Source organism: Dendrobium catenatum, unplaced genomic scaffold (assembly GCF_001605985.2).
Source record: "Dendrobium catenatum unplaced genomic scaffold, ASM160598v2 fragScaff_scaffold_621, whole genome shotgun sequence".
NCBI classification, from domain to species: domain Eukaryota; kingdom Viridiplantae; phylum Streptophyta; class Magnoliopsida; order Asparagales; family Orchidaceae; genus Dendrobium; species Dendrobium catenatum.
In genome coordinates, this window is record NW_021319083.1 from 19,291,969 (window position 1) to 19,304,988 (window position 13,020).

General features: G+C 30.8%; 2 protein-coding genes across 2 annotated transcripts; one reads left to right on the plus strand and one right to left on the minus strand.

Moving 5' to 3' along the window:
- The first annotated feature begins 2,742 nt into the window (after nucleotides 1-2,742).
- On the plus strand, nucleotides 2,743-3,297 carry LOC110115690 (60S acidic ribosomal protein P2B-like). Its single transcript, XM_020848999.2, has one exon. It carries the CDS (start codon nucleotides 2,777-2,779, stop codon nucleotides 3,122-3,124), a length of 348 nt encoding a protein of 115 aa, XP_020704658.1. The 5' UTR covers nucleotides 2,743-2,776; the 3' UTR covers nucleotides 3,125-3,297.
- A 5,159-nt stretch (nucleotides 3,298-8,456) lies between these two features.
- On the minus strand, nucleotides 8,457-9,860 carry LOC110115692. The gene is made up of 3 exons (XM_020849001.2): nucleotides 9,639-9,860; nucleotides 9,373-9,560; nucleotides 8,457-8,760 (listed from the first exon to the last, which is right to left on the minus strand). The coding sequence occupies exons 1-3, from the start codon at nucleotides 9,713-9,715 to the stop codon at nucleotides 8,597-8,599; spliced, it is 429 nt and encodes a 142-aa protein (XP_020704660.2). The 5' UTR covers nucleotides 9,716-9,860; the 3' UTR covers nucleotides 8,457-8,596.
- Nucleotides 9,861-13,020: the final 3,160 nt, after the last annotated feature.

Genomic DNA, 13,020 nt, shown 5'->3' on the forward strand with positions numbered 1-13,020 from the left:
AAAAAATTTAAAAATTTGATAGGTATCTAACAATTGTTACGTGTCAAAGAAATATTTTAATTTTCTTAATACTTATTCTCATTAATATATTGCATATTCCTCTATTAAATTTACCATCAATCTATTAAAATACTATAGGCCATAACTACAAGATCTTTTTTTTTTTTTTTTTACTAAACCATTATGTCACAATGGAGAAGATGTTTTGGTCCACTAGAGAAAATAAGGGGGAGAATGCTCGTTAGGAAAAGAAATAATAATAGTATCTCTCCTGTGAGAAGGTACAAAAAGTCAATCTCCCATAAAGGGCAAATTATTACGTCCGGTGTCCGAAGGTGTCCGAATTTGTTCGGACACCAATCCAGACGTGCCACGTCACCAAAATACACCGGCCCCAGTGTATTTGGGTGACATGGCGCGTCTAGATTGGATGACCGGACGTAATAATTCGCCCCCATAAAGAGGGTAACATTGGTCACTCTTCTAGGAAAAGGGTGAATTATACAATCTAGAGATATTGGCAATGCATAAAAAAATGTTTTTTTTTTTTCCAGATAGTTGAAGGATTGTATGATCATAGGATTCATAAATCTCATAACGACAAATTAGAATTGAAGGTGATGGTCAAAACTCTAGAATTTTAATATAATTTAGAAATTTAAAATATTAATAATATCCTAAATGAGGATAAGCGATAGTTCATTTATATATTTCAATATTTCATGATAAATATTTTGATCCTTATCTTAAATTATATTGAAATCTTCAAATTTTTATTAATAGTGGATTGACCACATTGTGCTTTTCCTTGGTTAAAAAAAAATTAATTATCCTCTATTCAATGTGATTAATCAAATATTCTACTCCAATAATAATAGTAATTTTTTTCATATTTAAAATATATAATAATAATAATAAATAGAGAATATTTTTCACATAAAAACATAAAATTTAAAATTTATTGAATCATATCTCAATCCTCATTGAGATTTGACTATGAATATATTGTGCTATTTTTTTTCCTATTATTAAATATGACACATCATCTTCATTTTCCTTCATCAAAATACAATTATTTTCCTTATTAAGACCAATAAATCTTAGTCATTCATATCTCATCTCCATTAAAATTCAATTAATAATTATTGTACATAAATACCATATCATCTAATTAAAATATGCCTTATCTTACCAAACAAGCTACTAACTTTATTAAATATGACGACCAATCATATAATTACATAAATAAATATCTATAATTTTATAATACAATAATATATTAATATATGTAAAAAAAGAAGATAAGCACTGGCCGGCCGGCCGGCCGGCCGGCGTCAGGCCGCGGCCAGCCTTCAGTGACGTCTGAGCTGAGGTCAGGTGGGCCCTGTTTTACTTATTTTTTTTTTAAATTATTTTATTTTAATATTTAGGCTAATTAATGATATTCGTACGTGTATATTTCATTATCAGCAGTGCAATAATTAGCTGTAAGGATCAGAATATTTATTTATCTTATCTTCTTACATTTGCAGGGGAGACTAATTCGTCTCAATATTTGAGTTTATTAAAGTGATTAGCATTTATTTGTGACTGTGTTAGTTGAGAAATTAACATAATTATTGTTAAAGTTGAAATTAGGGTTGTAAGTGAAGCAACCTTGTGAACCGGCTTGAGCTCAGTTTGATAAATAGCTTGTGAGCTTTCCTCGATGAGCTAACGAGTTAAATTTGAGGTAGCCTCACCTTGACTCGAGTCGTGATTTCGCAGACCAGCTCATTTTAAAAAGTACTAATATAAAATTAACTTCAAATATATTAGAATTTAGTAGTTCAAATAAAAAATCATGCCAATTAAGGCAAATTCACACACATAATACATACGCAAAATTTGATTACAAGACCTCTTAGTTGATATAGTCAAAGCTTCCGATCAACATACCATGATGAGTTGTGTGCTTGAGCTTAAACTCAATTAATTAATCTAGCTCAAGCTCAAATTAAATTTGACTCGAAATTGGCTTGAATCATTTACACCCCTATAATTGGGATTATTTGAGGTTTATTTTGCATATATAACAAGTATATAACTAATTGAATTTTGATAAAATATAATGAATGAATGGCTTTGTTTTTAGATATAGGATACGAAATGAGCATTTTCGTGAAAAGGTTGGTGTAGCTCCAGTGGAAGATAAGATTAGAGAGAGTTGCCTTAGATGGTTAGGTCATATAAAACGGCGGCCTTCCGATGACTCGGTTAGGATAGTAGAGGTATTAAATGTAACTTATGTTAAGAAAGGTAGAAGTAGAACTAAAAAGGCTTGGTTAGAGAAATTAGAAATGATATTTTCTTATTAGATTTAAATGAGAATTTGACTTTTAACATGACACATTAATAAAAAAAAATGATTCATGTAGTTGATCCCACGTACTGTGACAAAGGCTTGTTGTTGTATAGTGTGTGAGTTTTATCATTTTCATTTTATTATTATTATGATAAAAATGGGTATAGACTGTTTTTTCACATAAAAGTAATATAAAAATTTATATAAAAAATAATAAAATTGCTTGAGCAACAAGAAATTATAAAGAATATCATATAGTTGTTTTGGCTGTTATGCAATTGTTTTTTTATTATTATAATTATATATTTTTTTAAAGGCATAACAAAAATCTCTTAATTTTAATATATTACTAAACTTAAGGTGTGATAAAACTAAAGAAGGCTTCCGGTAATTCCCTCGGTGGCGGGATATTTTCGCTTCCAGATCTCCAAAATGAAGATCCTTGCTGCTTATTTGCTTGCTGTCCTTGGTGGAAACAGTAATCCATCAGCTCATGATGTAAAGATTATCCTAGAATCAGTTGGTGCTGATGCTGATGATGGGATGATTGAATTCCTATTATCTGAAGTTAAAGGCAAGGACATAACTGAACTTATTGCTTCTGGAAGGGAGAAATTTGCTTCTGTACCTTCAGGTGGTGGTGCTGTTGCAGTGGCTGCACCTGTTGGAAGCGGTGGTGGTGGTGCTGTTACCCCTGCAGCCGCCGAGCCTAAAAAAGAAGAGAAAGTGGAAGAGAAGGAAGAGTCTGATGATGGCATGGGCTTCAGCTTGTTCGATTAACTAGTGGTGAAGGAAGTACGGAAAACATCCTCGAGCTATTGGTTTTTATTCTTCATTTTGTTTAATCAGTTTTGTTGATGTTCATTTTTTGCTTTTGTAGTATGATTATACTTCATGAAATTGTCCTTTTTCTATAAGTAGGATATTAATGAAGGATGAGATTTGTATCATTGTGAGGGATGATCTTGAATTATGAGTAACAACTCTTTTTATTAAAATTTTTTATTAATAAAAAAAAAAAAAAAAAAAGGTGTGATAAAATAATGATTGTGCATATTTTGAAAATTGTATGATAGAGAATTTTAGTAATAGCAAGATGATAAATTTGTTTAATTTATTATTTATTTAAGCATATCATTAATATTAATTTCAAATTAAAAAATATTTTATTTTAAAATCAATAAAAATACATTTTTTTATATGTTTTTAATTTACAAATTTCTTTCAAATATAAAGATTTGAAGATATCATGAGAAGTCTATGATCACATCATCATTAATGATGAATATTATATTATCATAGAAAATAAAAGAAATTATAAAAATGAAGGCCGGCAATTCAATCAAGGTACATTGAACCAAGCTTTTATCATCCCTCATGGGAGGAGGGATTCTAACCACTCTTTTGTCTATTTATTTATTTATTTAAATTAATCTCATAATTTGAAAGCACATTTTTAAAATTTTTTAAGAAAAAAAAATTGAAAGGTTCTTAGATGACATAAATGTTAAGGGAAATATTTTTATTTTATTTTATTTTATATAACTATTGACCTAATTTAAAAGGAGTAATACAATTATAAATAAAATTTTGATTATCAAAGAAATCTATGTTAGAATATTTGTTGTAGATTAGAATATTCTTCATAGTAGAATGATCATTTATCTATCTTATTATAGTACAAAAAAAATTCATATGAATAGATAGTTGTAACGGGGGAGGAATCATGATATCTGGCTAATGGTCGAAATAATTTCATTAATGTGAGTCAACTATTAAACAGTGGTGTACTTCTCCATAACTAGAAATGCATTAATACAATACAATGATCATGGATGGTTAATGATATCTTATGTGATGGTAGTATAGCAAGGCTTGAGGTATTAGAGTTGTCATTGTATTGAGCTGATAGAGGTAAGGAAGGCCTGACAATTGACAAGATGAACATTGGGCTAGCTTCACTGGTTGATTGACATTGGCCATTATAAGGTTGAGCTATGATTGATGGAGAATGTTGGAATTTAGTCTAGGTTTGACGGTTAGTTCGATCATTCCCTTTGTAGGAGGGGAGATTGGGTGAAACATGAAAAATTAAACAATAGGTGCCGGGGCTTTCGAATTCTCTCCACTAAAAATCCTCTTTTTTATTTTTTTTATTTCAAAAAAATCCTCTTATGTGCAAGGGCTTTAATTCTTTATAAATTTATATAAAAATTTATACTCTCCAAGTGACATTATAGAGAAGTTTATATGGATAACTTAGTGCTTTAATAAACTCAAAATCATGCAATATTGGGCTCTTCAAATTTGACATGTCAAGATTCTTATTTTAAATATAAATAAATAAAAATTGGATGGCATTTAGCCTTAAATGACCTCAAAAAAATTTTAATTATGTTTAAGAGTACTAGATTTAGATTTTGTTTGAGATATTTTTTTTTTACTATTTTATGAAGCAATGTTTTAGTACAAAATTTTTTTAAATTAGAAATTTTTGTATTAAAATACTGCTTCATAAAAAGTTAGAAAGTTGTTCCAAACGAAGCCTTAGACTCAGTCACTCATATCCATGCATTCTAGGTATGATTGGGTTTGTCTCATCCAATTTTATTATTTTGCCTATAAATTAGCTAAAATAGAATTTTATTATACTATCTCATAATTAATTCATGAAATTTTTAGATCAAATTTTTAGGTTCTTCCGGATATAAAACTTTCATTAAAATCTATATTTGATTAGATAAATTTTCATATCAAAATTTTGGAGTCAGAAAATAGTATGATTGTGAAAATATTGGAACATAAAATTATAAATTTATGAAAATTTCAAGGTACGATAACTCTTTCTACATCAATATGAACTACTATAAGGGCCAAAAATTCATATTTCTCTCCTTGATCATAATTTCACTTAAATAGAGTCCCTAAATCATTTGAGATGAAAATTATTAAGAATTTAGTTACAAATGTTCTTAAAATAGCGCAAAATATCAAAAGTCATATGAAAATGACTTTGTTTAATTTATTCGTTCGTTGATAATAGATTTTGAAAATATTTTGTGATTTGTTAGTTTATAAAAATTGGTTGAAAGTTTAGCGAATGCTTCTCTATTAAACGATCAATATTAATTTCTTTTATTATAAATCATTCTTTTACTATTTCAGTATTTTCATAATGTCAGAATTAAGCATTCTTAGGCTCATTGGATTCATCTCGTTGAAAATTAATCAAGCTTCAGTCACTTGATTTAGGCTCACTTGGCTCAAATCAAATCTCTTTCACTGTTGATTAGTTCATCTCAATAATTCATTTAATTTGATTGTAAGTTTGTTGAAATTAGAATTGAGATGGTTCCCGGTCTCAAATTTAATTTAAAAATTTTTCTATTCTAATATGCATCAATATGAGAGCTTGATTAAGAGGATCTTTTGTGGTATATAACGAATGATTGAGATTTTTTAGGCTTTTTTCTTAAAGGGAGATCAAGTCTTTCAAATATCCATGAGAATGATATGAGTCCTTCATATTTTGTTTGGTGTGATAGAAGTCCAAGTTATTGAAGTTAGATCTTTAGGCTAATAGAGAGTGGATATTTCCCTTTAAATGGAGTAGGGTTCTCTTTACTTACCCTTGTTGTATTGTGCCATCCTTTGCCTATGTGACAATAAGCCCTTACATAGAGTTTCTTGTGGAATAATTAAAATGATTATATAAAGCATGAACATTTCCATTTAAAATGTTAAGAGTTATTTGTGATAAATAATTACATCAAAATTCATATTTGATAAGAATGTTTTTTTTTTTTAAATAATTTATCATTATTAAATGATTAAATTCAATGATTCATCGAAGGAAAAATTAGAAATTTCAAAATTATTCTTTTTTTTTTAATTGCTACGCGGAATCAAAAAGGGAATTGGGGAGTTCGGCTTAGTTTGGGACGGCTTTCTTCCAGCTTCTTAAAGCAGCTTTTTAATACAAAAATGAAAATTTTTGTACTAAAAAGCTGATTAATTTAAGAAGCAGCAAAAAACTATCCCAAACGAAGCCTTAATCTACACCTATATTCACGTAGATCCGCTTGATCAAATTGACCAACAAGCTTAAGACTTTGTTTGGGTTAAAGTTTTTGTATTAAAACTCTATTTTAAAAGCAATAAAAAAGTTGTCCCAAACGAAGCCTAAATTGATTTCTATAACTCATTAATTGTGAACAATCTTAATTCGCTCGTGCAACTCTTGAAGCTTGAAGTCATATAATTCCTCGGGTCACCAACTACCCTTTTCTCTCATTCAAGAGTTAAATCTCATCAAGTCACATAGATTGATAAGTTCTACTCAAACATCGAGGTTTCACAAAGACTCATGAAATCACTCATTTGACAAAAACTCTCTTATTGAATATCACGATTGCTTGTCGATAGTACTCACCCATCATTTTTAGGTTCTTACTAAAACTCACTCAAGTTTCTCATTAGAACATCTTTGGCTTTGACTTCATATTTTTTTTTATCAAATTTCTATCATTGAACTCCTCTTTCGGAATCCATACAATCTCACATTTGACTCACCCTTTCTCTCAACAAAATAAAGTCTTCTATAAATTCTCATGTGAATAAAATCACTCATCCACGGCTCCTTTTTTTTTCTCTCAAACCTTCTTAGGCTCCTTTCAAATATATAGTAAGATCTCGCTGTAACTTCAACAACCCAACTCATCAAGACCTTCTTGGGTTGTCGGATATATATATATCATGAGTGGAGTTAGGGGGCCCTCTAGGGGCAAATTTATCTTGATCGTGCACAAATGTTGAGGCAAATTCAAGTTGGACACTTCCGAAATTAAAGTTGGGACCATCCGAACTCTGATTTCAGCAAACTTATGGTCAAACTGAATGTCTCGAAAATACAAACCCAACGACACCAAATTCGACTCAATCCAACCCCAAATGGGTCCAAATCAAGGGTCTAAAACACTATTGAAAGGTTCAAACCACAATTTGGACTACCAAACGATTTCCAAACGTGACATGCTTATAGTCGAATCGAGCGGCTCGACGAGACAAATCCAACGATCCCAAGATAACCAAATTCTGACATCTTTAAGACCTTCAAATGTCCAGCAAATGGTCAATGATCAAGAGATTCAATATTGGCCATTCATCCAAACTACTCCCCATTTACCCTTAATCTTCCTCCTATTTACTGGTCATGTCACTCTAGAAAATATATAAATAGACACCTCATTCCTCTTGAAAAGGGACCCCAAGCCAAAGGAAACAAGAGAGAGATCGGAGATCGCTCTTGCCTCCTTGCTCCTCCTCGACCACCTAAGGCCCGGACTTTCGCAGGAACACTACCTGAGACTCAGACTTTTGCTGGACCACCACCTGATGTTGTAGTTCCATCTGACCACCGCCCGACGCCGGAGTTCTGCTAGACCACCACTTGACGCCAGAATTATGCCGGACCACACCCGAAGCGAGCTTCCACCGGACCACTGCCCGACGCCGGAGTTCTGCCAAACCACCACCTAGCACAAGAGTTCCACCGAACCACTGCAAGACGCTGAAGTTTCGCTGGGCCTTTGTCGTACCACTGACTGGGGCCCGAACTTTCGTCGGACCACTGACATAAGTCAGAGTTTTGTCAAACCATCGAATAACACCTAGACTTTTGTCAGTGGTCTTATGACTATGGTCTTTCTGACTCCTGTTGTTTACTATGATCCTTCCGACCTCCATCGCTTGACAACAGTCTTTCTGACCCCTGTTCTTGTTTCCTGCCGACTACGGTCCTTCCGCCCTCCTCCGCCTACGACAGCCCTTTTGACCTCCCTCGCCAGACAACGATCTTTTTTACCACTGTCTCCTGCCGACTACGATCCTGCCGCCCATCGACTATAGTCCTGCCGACTACGATCCCCCCCCTAAATTAAATTTCATATTTCTCTACCACCATGAATATTATAGGATGGGACAAATATATTATTATTATTATTTATTTTTAATTAAAATAGGCTTGTGTGTGATAAAATTATTTTAGACATTTATTTGAAAAATATAATTGTTTTAATTTTAAATAGGTAAATACATAATATATTAAGTGAAATGCACGTAAATCTCCTAATTTTTTATTTGTTTCAAAATTAGGTAATTCGGTATAGAAAAAAAAAAGTCTTTTTAATGGCAATGATTAAAGCATAAAAAAACAAAAATCTGGAACGATCGTATGGCCGCCGCCACCGCCACTCATCCGTTGCTTCCACACGCCGCCGCCGCTGCTTCCAATCCACACAGTTTCCCGTCCTCCCCGCCACGTATCTGAAGGTCCAGAAATCCTCGCCGGGAAATAACAGAATATTCTGGCAGCTCGCCGAGTCCGGCGAAGAGCGCGTCTTCCTCCTCGTCCACCCCTAATTTTTACAATCAAAATTATTAATATATAATAATTTTAATAATTGAAGAAATCAGTTGTTCCATTATATATATAAAATATCCCCTTAAATCTGTGCTCTTCAAAAATTTAACTGAAAATTTGCTGTTTGATAATAGTTGAAATAAACAAAAAAATTTTTTTTTTCAGGATTGAATTTGATCAGAGACATTTTGTTAGAACTATGATGAGCATATTCCATGCATTTATATTGAATCGAATAGGATCAAAACACTAGTATTTATACAGTTGAATGAATCTAAATGTTTGTTCATTAAAATTGTAAATGAAAACTAATTGTTTGATTTCAGTTTGAATGAGCAATTTGGATCACTATAATTCCACGTTATGATATATTTGAAATCAAACCATGCCATGGTGAATAAAAAGTTAAGACTTTTATGAAATAAAACGTATGAACAATAATAAATCATCCCTTTTTATCTCTGATAACAAATATTTATCATCGTTGCTTTCTCTAAGCTCCCCATCACAGCGCTTATGAATCGAGAAGGAAAAACATCTCAAAATCTAATTTTTCAAAGGAAAAACATCCCAAAATCTAATTTTGATCAACAAAAAAAAGCTCTTCAGAAAAATATTAAGTGGCAAGTGATAGATAACCACCTGGGATAAGGAGATCCCTTTATCGGCTTCTGCCCATACTTTCGCCAGGCCCACGAATCCGGGGGAGGTGCGGCCTCTCCGCCTGACTTCAGCCGCGGCCCCTCCGCTTCCGGCACCGGCAACGACACCACCCTCTTCTGCACCGACCGGCGGCTGTCGTTTTCCCCAATGAAAAGAGTTTAGAAATTGTAAAGAAGAACAAAGGGATCACCGCAGACCAATCGAACTGACCTTTTCTTAGGAGAAGGCTCGGGATCAAGATACGGGCTGAGCTCCGGCGAGGTACCGGGTTCTTCTTTGGCGTACATGAATGAATAAGATGGACGGCCGATGAGAGGAGGAATTAATATTTGGTAGGAAATGCAGGAGAGGGATGGGTGGGCTTTGGTGCTTTTAAGAAGAAGGGATGGGAGGGCAGTTCCGTGGTCTTTGTTCTCATCTGTGCATATTTATTCCATGAAGAGAAGTAGGAATATGTATATACATTATTGGTATTATCTCATGATTTGATTTTTTTTCCCTTCTTTTTTAATGGAGATTTAAAAAGTTTTCTTTTTGCAACTATGACTTTTTTGTGATGGTGGTGAGAGGAAGGGATCAATGAGTTCATATTTCTTTATTTAAATTTTATTTATATATATGTCTATTTAAATGATTGAATAAATTAAACTGTATTTGTTTCATTTTAAATATTTTTTAAGTATAGAAATATTATTTATTATTATTAGTTGTAAATTTGTTAGTGTTTTGATAATTTTATAGGTCAGTCAAGAAGATCTATGCAAAATCGATCTGAGAAGAAGCATTTAGAGGGAGAGAAATGGAGCTCTCTAAAGAAGTTAGAAAGCTTGTTTTCTCTAATAGGGAGAGAATGGTTGCAATGAAAATGGAGATCATAAGGGTCCACTTCTGAAAAAAATTGGAATTTTAATTTTCTAACCACTCAAGATAGCTTGAAAGAGACCAATTTGTAGGTCCAAATCACTTAATGGATGGAGTAGCAAATGTATTTTATTGATTATATTATGTTTTATAATGCAAAATGTGTTCATTTTGTGATATTATCAAATAAGAATTATTTATATTATTTAACAACCATTTTGGAATTAATTTAAAAATAATTTTTATGAATTAAATATTTATCCTTAACCATTACATCAATATCATAGAACTTCTTAAGTTAATACCCCTTCAATCTCCATATGATGATGTGAAGGCATGCATATATGTAATCCATTTTTGGTGAAATTAACTTTTATGAAATTACATTTATAACCTTATTTTTATAAGAATTAAGGATATTTTAGGCTTTTGAGAAAAAATGGCTTAAAATACATTTACTATTATATATGAAAGAAATGCATAACGTTCAAAATGGAAATGATTTTAGTGATTTGTAATTTTTTTTCTTAGAATTTAATACATGAAGGGCTAATAATATATAATTTGATAGTAAATAATTAATTACCAAAATATCCTTAACATTTTATCAAAGTGGCATACATGATGTCCACTAGTGTATTTCACATATCACCTAGTTTGAATTTTTACATTGTTCTTCCACCTTTCTTTAATTATGTGGAAGATCTAATCTATGTAACTTCAAGCTCAAATTTGTGTATAAATTTGAGCTATATTAAGCCTCAAGAATTTTCATTTTAAGGATTTTTTATAGAAAAAATCCTTAAGGCTTTTATGTGCGAATAGCATGTGTGCTAATCTTTGTTAAAGCTATAAGATGCAAATCTCAATTTTTATCATTATGAATTTTCTAAGTACGTCAATCATTATAAAATTTTATTCCTTATATAAGTGTTATTTTGCCAAGTTTTTTTAAAATTTGGCCAGATCTTTCAGTTTGACTAATTCAACTATGAACCAGCTATCTGACCAATTCGGTCCAACTCTAAAATCGCTTCTACACAAATCCAATTATAATCACTCGGAATTGGTTGTTAAATTGAAAAACTAGTGAGCTGGTTTGATTTTTGATAAACCGATATGTTTGAATATATATCAAAATCTTGCCTTTTGATTTTGATGAAATGGCTCAAATAAAAGGTTTAGAAATTCTAACAAGTTCAACCAATCTCTAATTATGTTTTCCAAACTTTTAAATTGGAATTTGGTGCTATTTGAAGTAAATATTTTACAAATAATTAAAATATCATATTCAAAATATTTAATGGTGAAGTATCCCAATTTAAAATGTTAAATGTTCGATTACCAAAAAAATATCATTATGATATTATTGTTATATAATTTAAATCATATTAAAATATTGTTAATATTTATTATATCATTCAGTTCAATAATAGTTGAACATTTGAACTTTGAATATCTCTTTTTTTTTCAATGTCCACTTTAAATTCCATATTTAATAAATCCTAGCATTCGTCCCTATTCTCATACAAATTCCTCTTCTTTTTCACTCCTTCACATATTTAACTCAATTTATTATATAATTAAAATAAATTAATATTATTTATGATTTAAGTTAATCAAATAAAATTTATTATATGTAATTAATTTGATAAACTATTAATTAATAAGTAATTTGAATATTAATTTCAACTGACTAAAATTAATTAACTAAAGTAGATTTGATCATATCTTTATTAATTAAAAGTTTCATCTAATAATTTTATTTAGTTACATATATGAACTAATATGTGTATGTGTTAACTTGCTAATCAAGCAATTAATTTAAACTTAATAATTAATATTAATTCATTAACAATTTATTATCTTAATTAAATTTTTTTATTTTTTTATTTAATTTGTCTAAATATAATTTATTATTTAATTAATTTGATAAATCACTGATTAATTAAAATTTGAGATGTCTAATTAGAACTTAATTAGCTTAATTAAGGTTGATATAAGATTCAGTAATTCTGGATTTATAGGATTTTCTAAATCCTACTTATTCTACTGTGCATATTTGGGTCACTTGTATTTTAAGAATCTTGAATGAAATAAATACACAACTCTAATTAATTAAGTTGCTTGATTGCTTGAGAAGTAAATACAGGGGAACTATTTTCTCTATTTAAATGATTGAAAAGAACTCGATTGATCTTATTGAATTCAACTTATCGAGGGTGCAGAAAGGAGAAGTTACTGGTCTTTCTTCATACAACAATTGTCATGATAATAATGGCACAACGAGGAAGCCACTGTCAGATCTGTGATCGTCGTCAACGACTTAAGATGTGAGGTGAGCGATACACATAAAAGAAAGATGCAACATTGAAGGTATTAAGAATATGATTTAAAACTAGGGTTCTATGGGAATGATCAACATATAGGTTCGAAAGAGAAATAATTGGGTGAGAGGATAGATAGGACCTTCACAAAGGCAACTAATATCAACTATTGAAAACCTGGAGTCAAATGGAAAAAAATAACATGTTATGTGTTCAAACTAATGTTGTTTTCGCTAGTGCAAGTTGTTTATTCAAAAATATTTGCATGATGTAATGTGAGAAAGAAGGTATCTTAACTGACTTCTTCAAGCATATAAAAACACAAGCTTTAAAATATTATCAATACATCAAATTCTACTTCATATGAAATGCCCTTAAAACAAAAATTCTACAAGTCTTCTAAT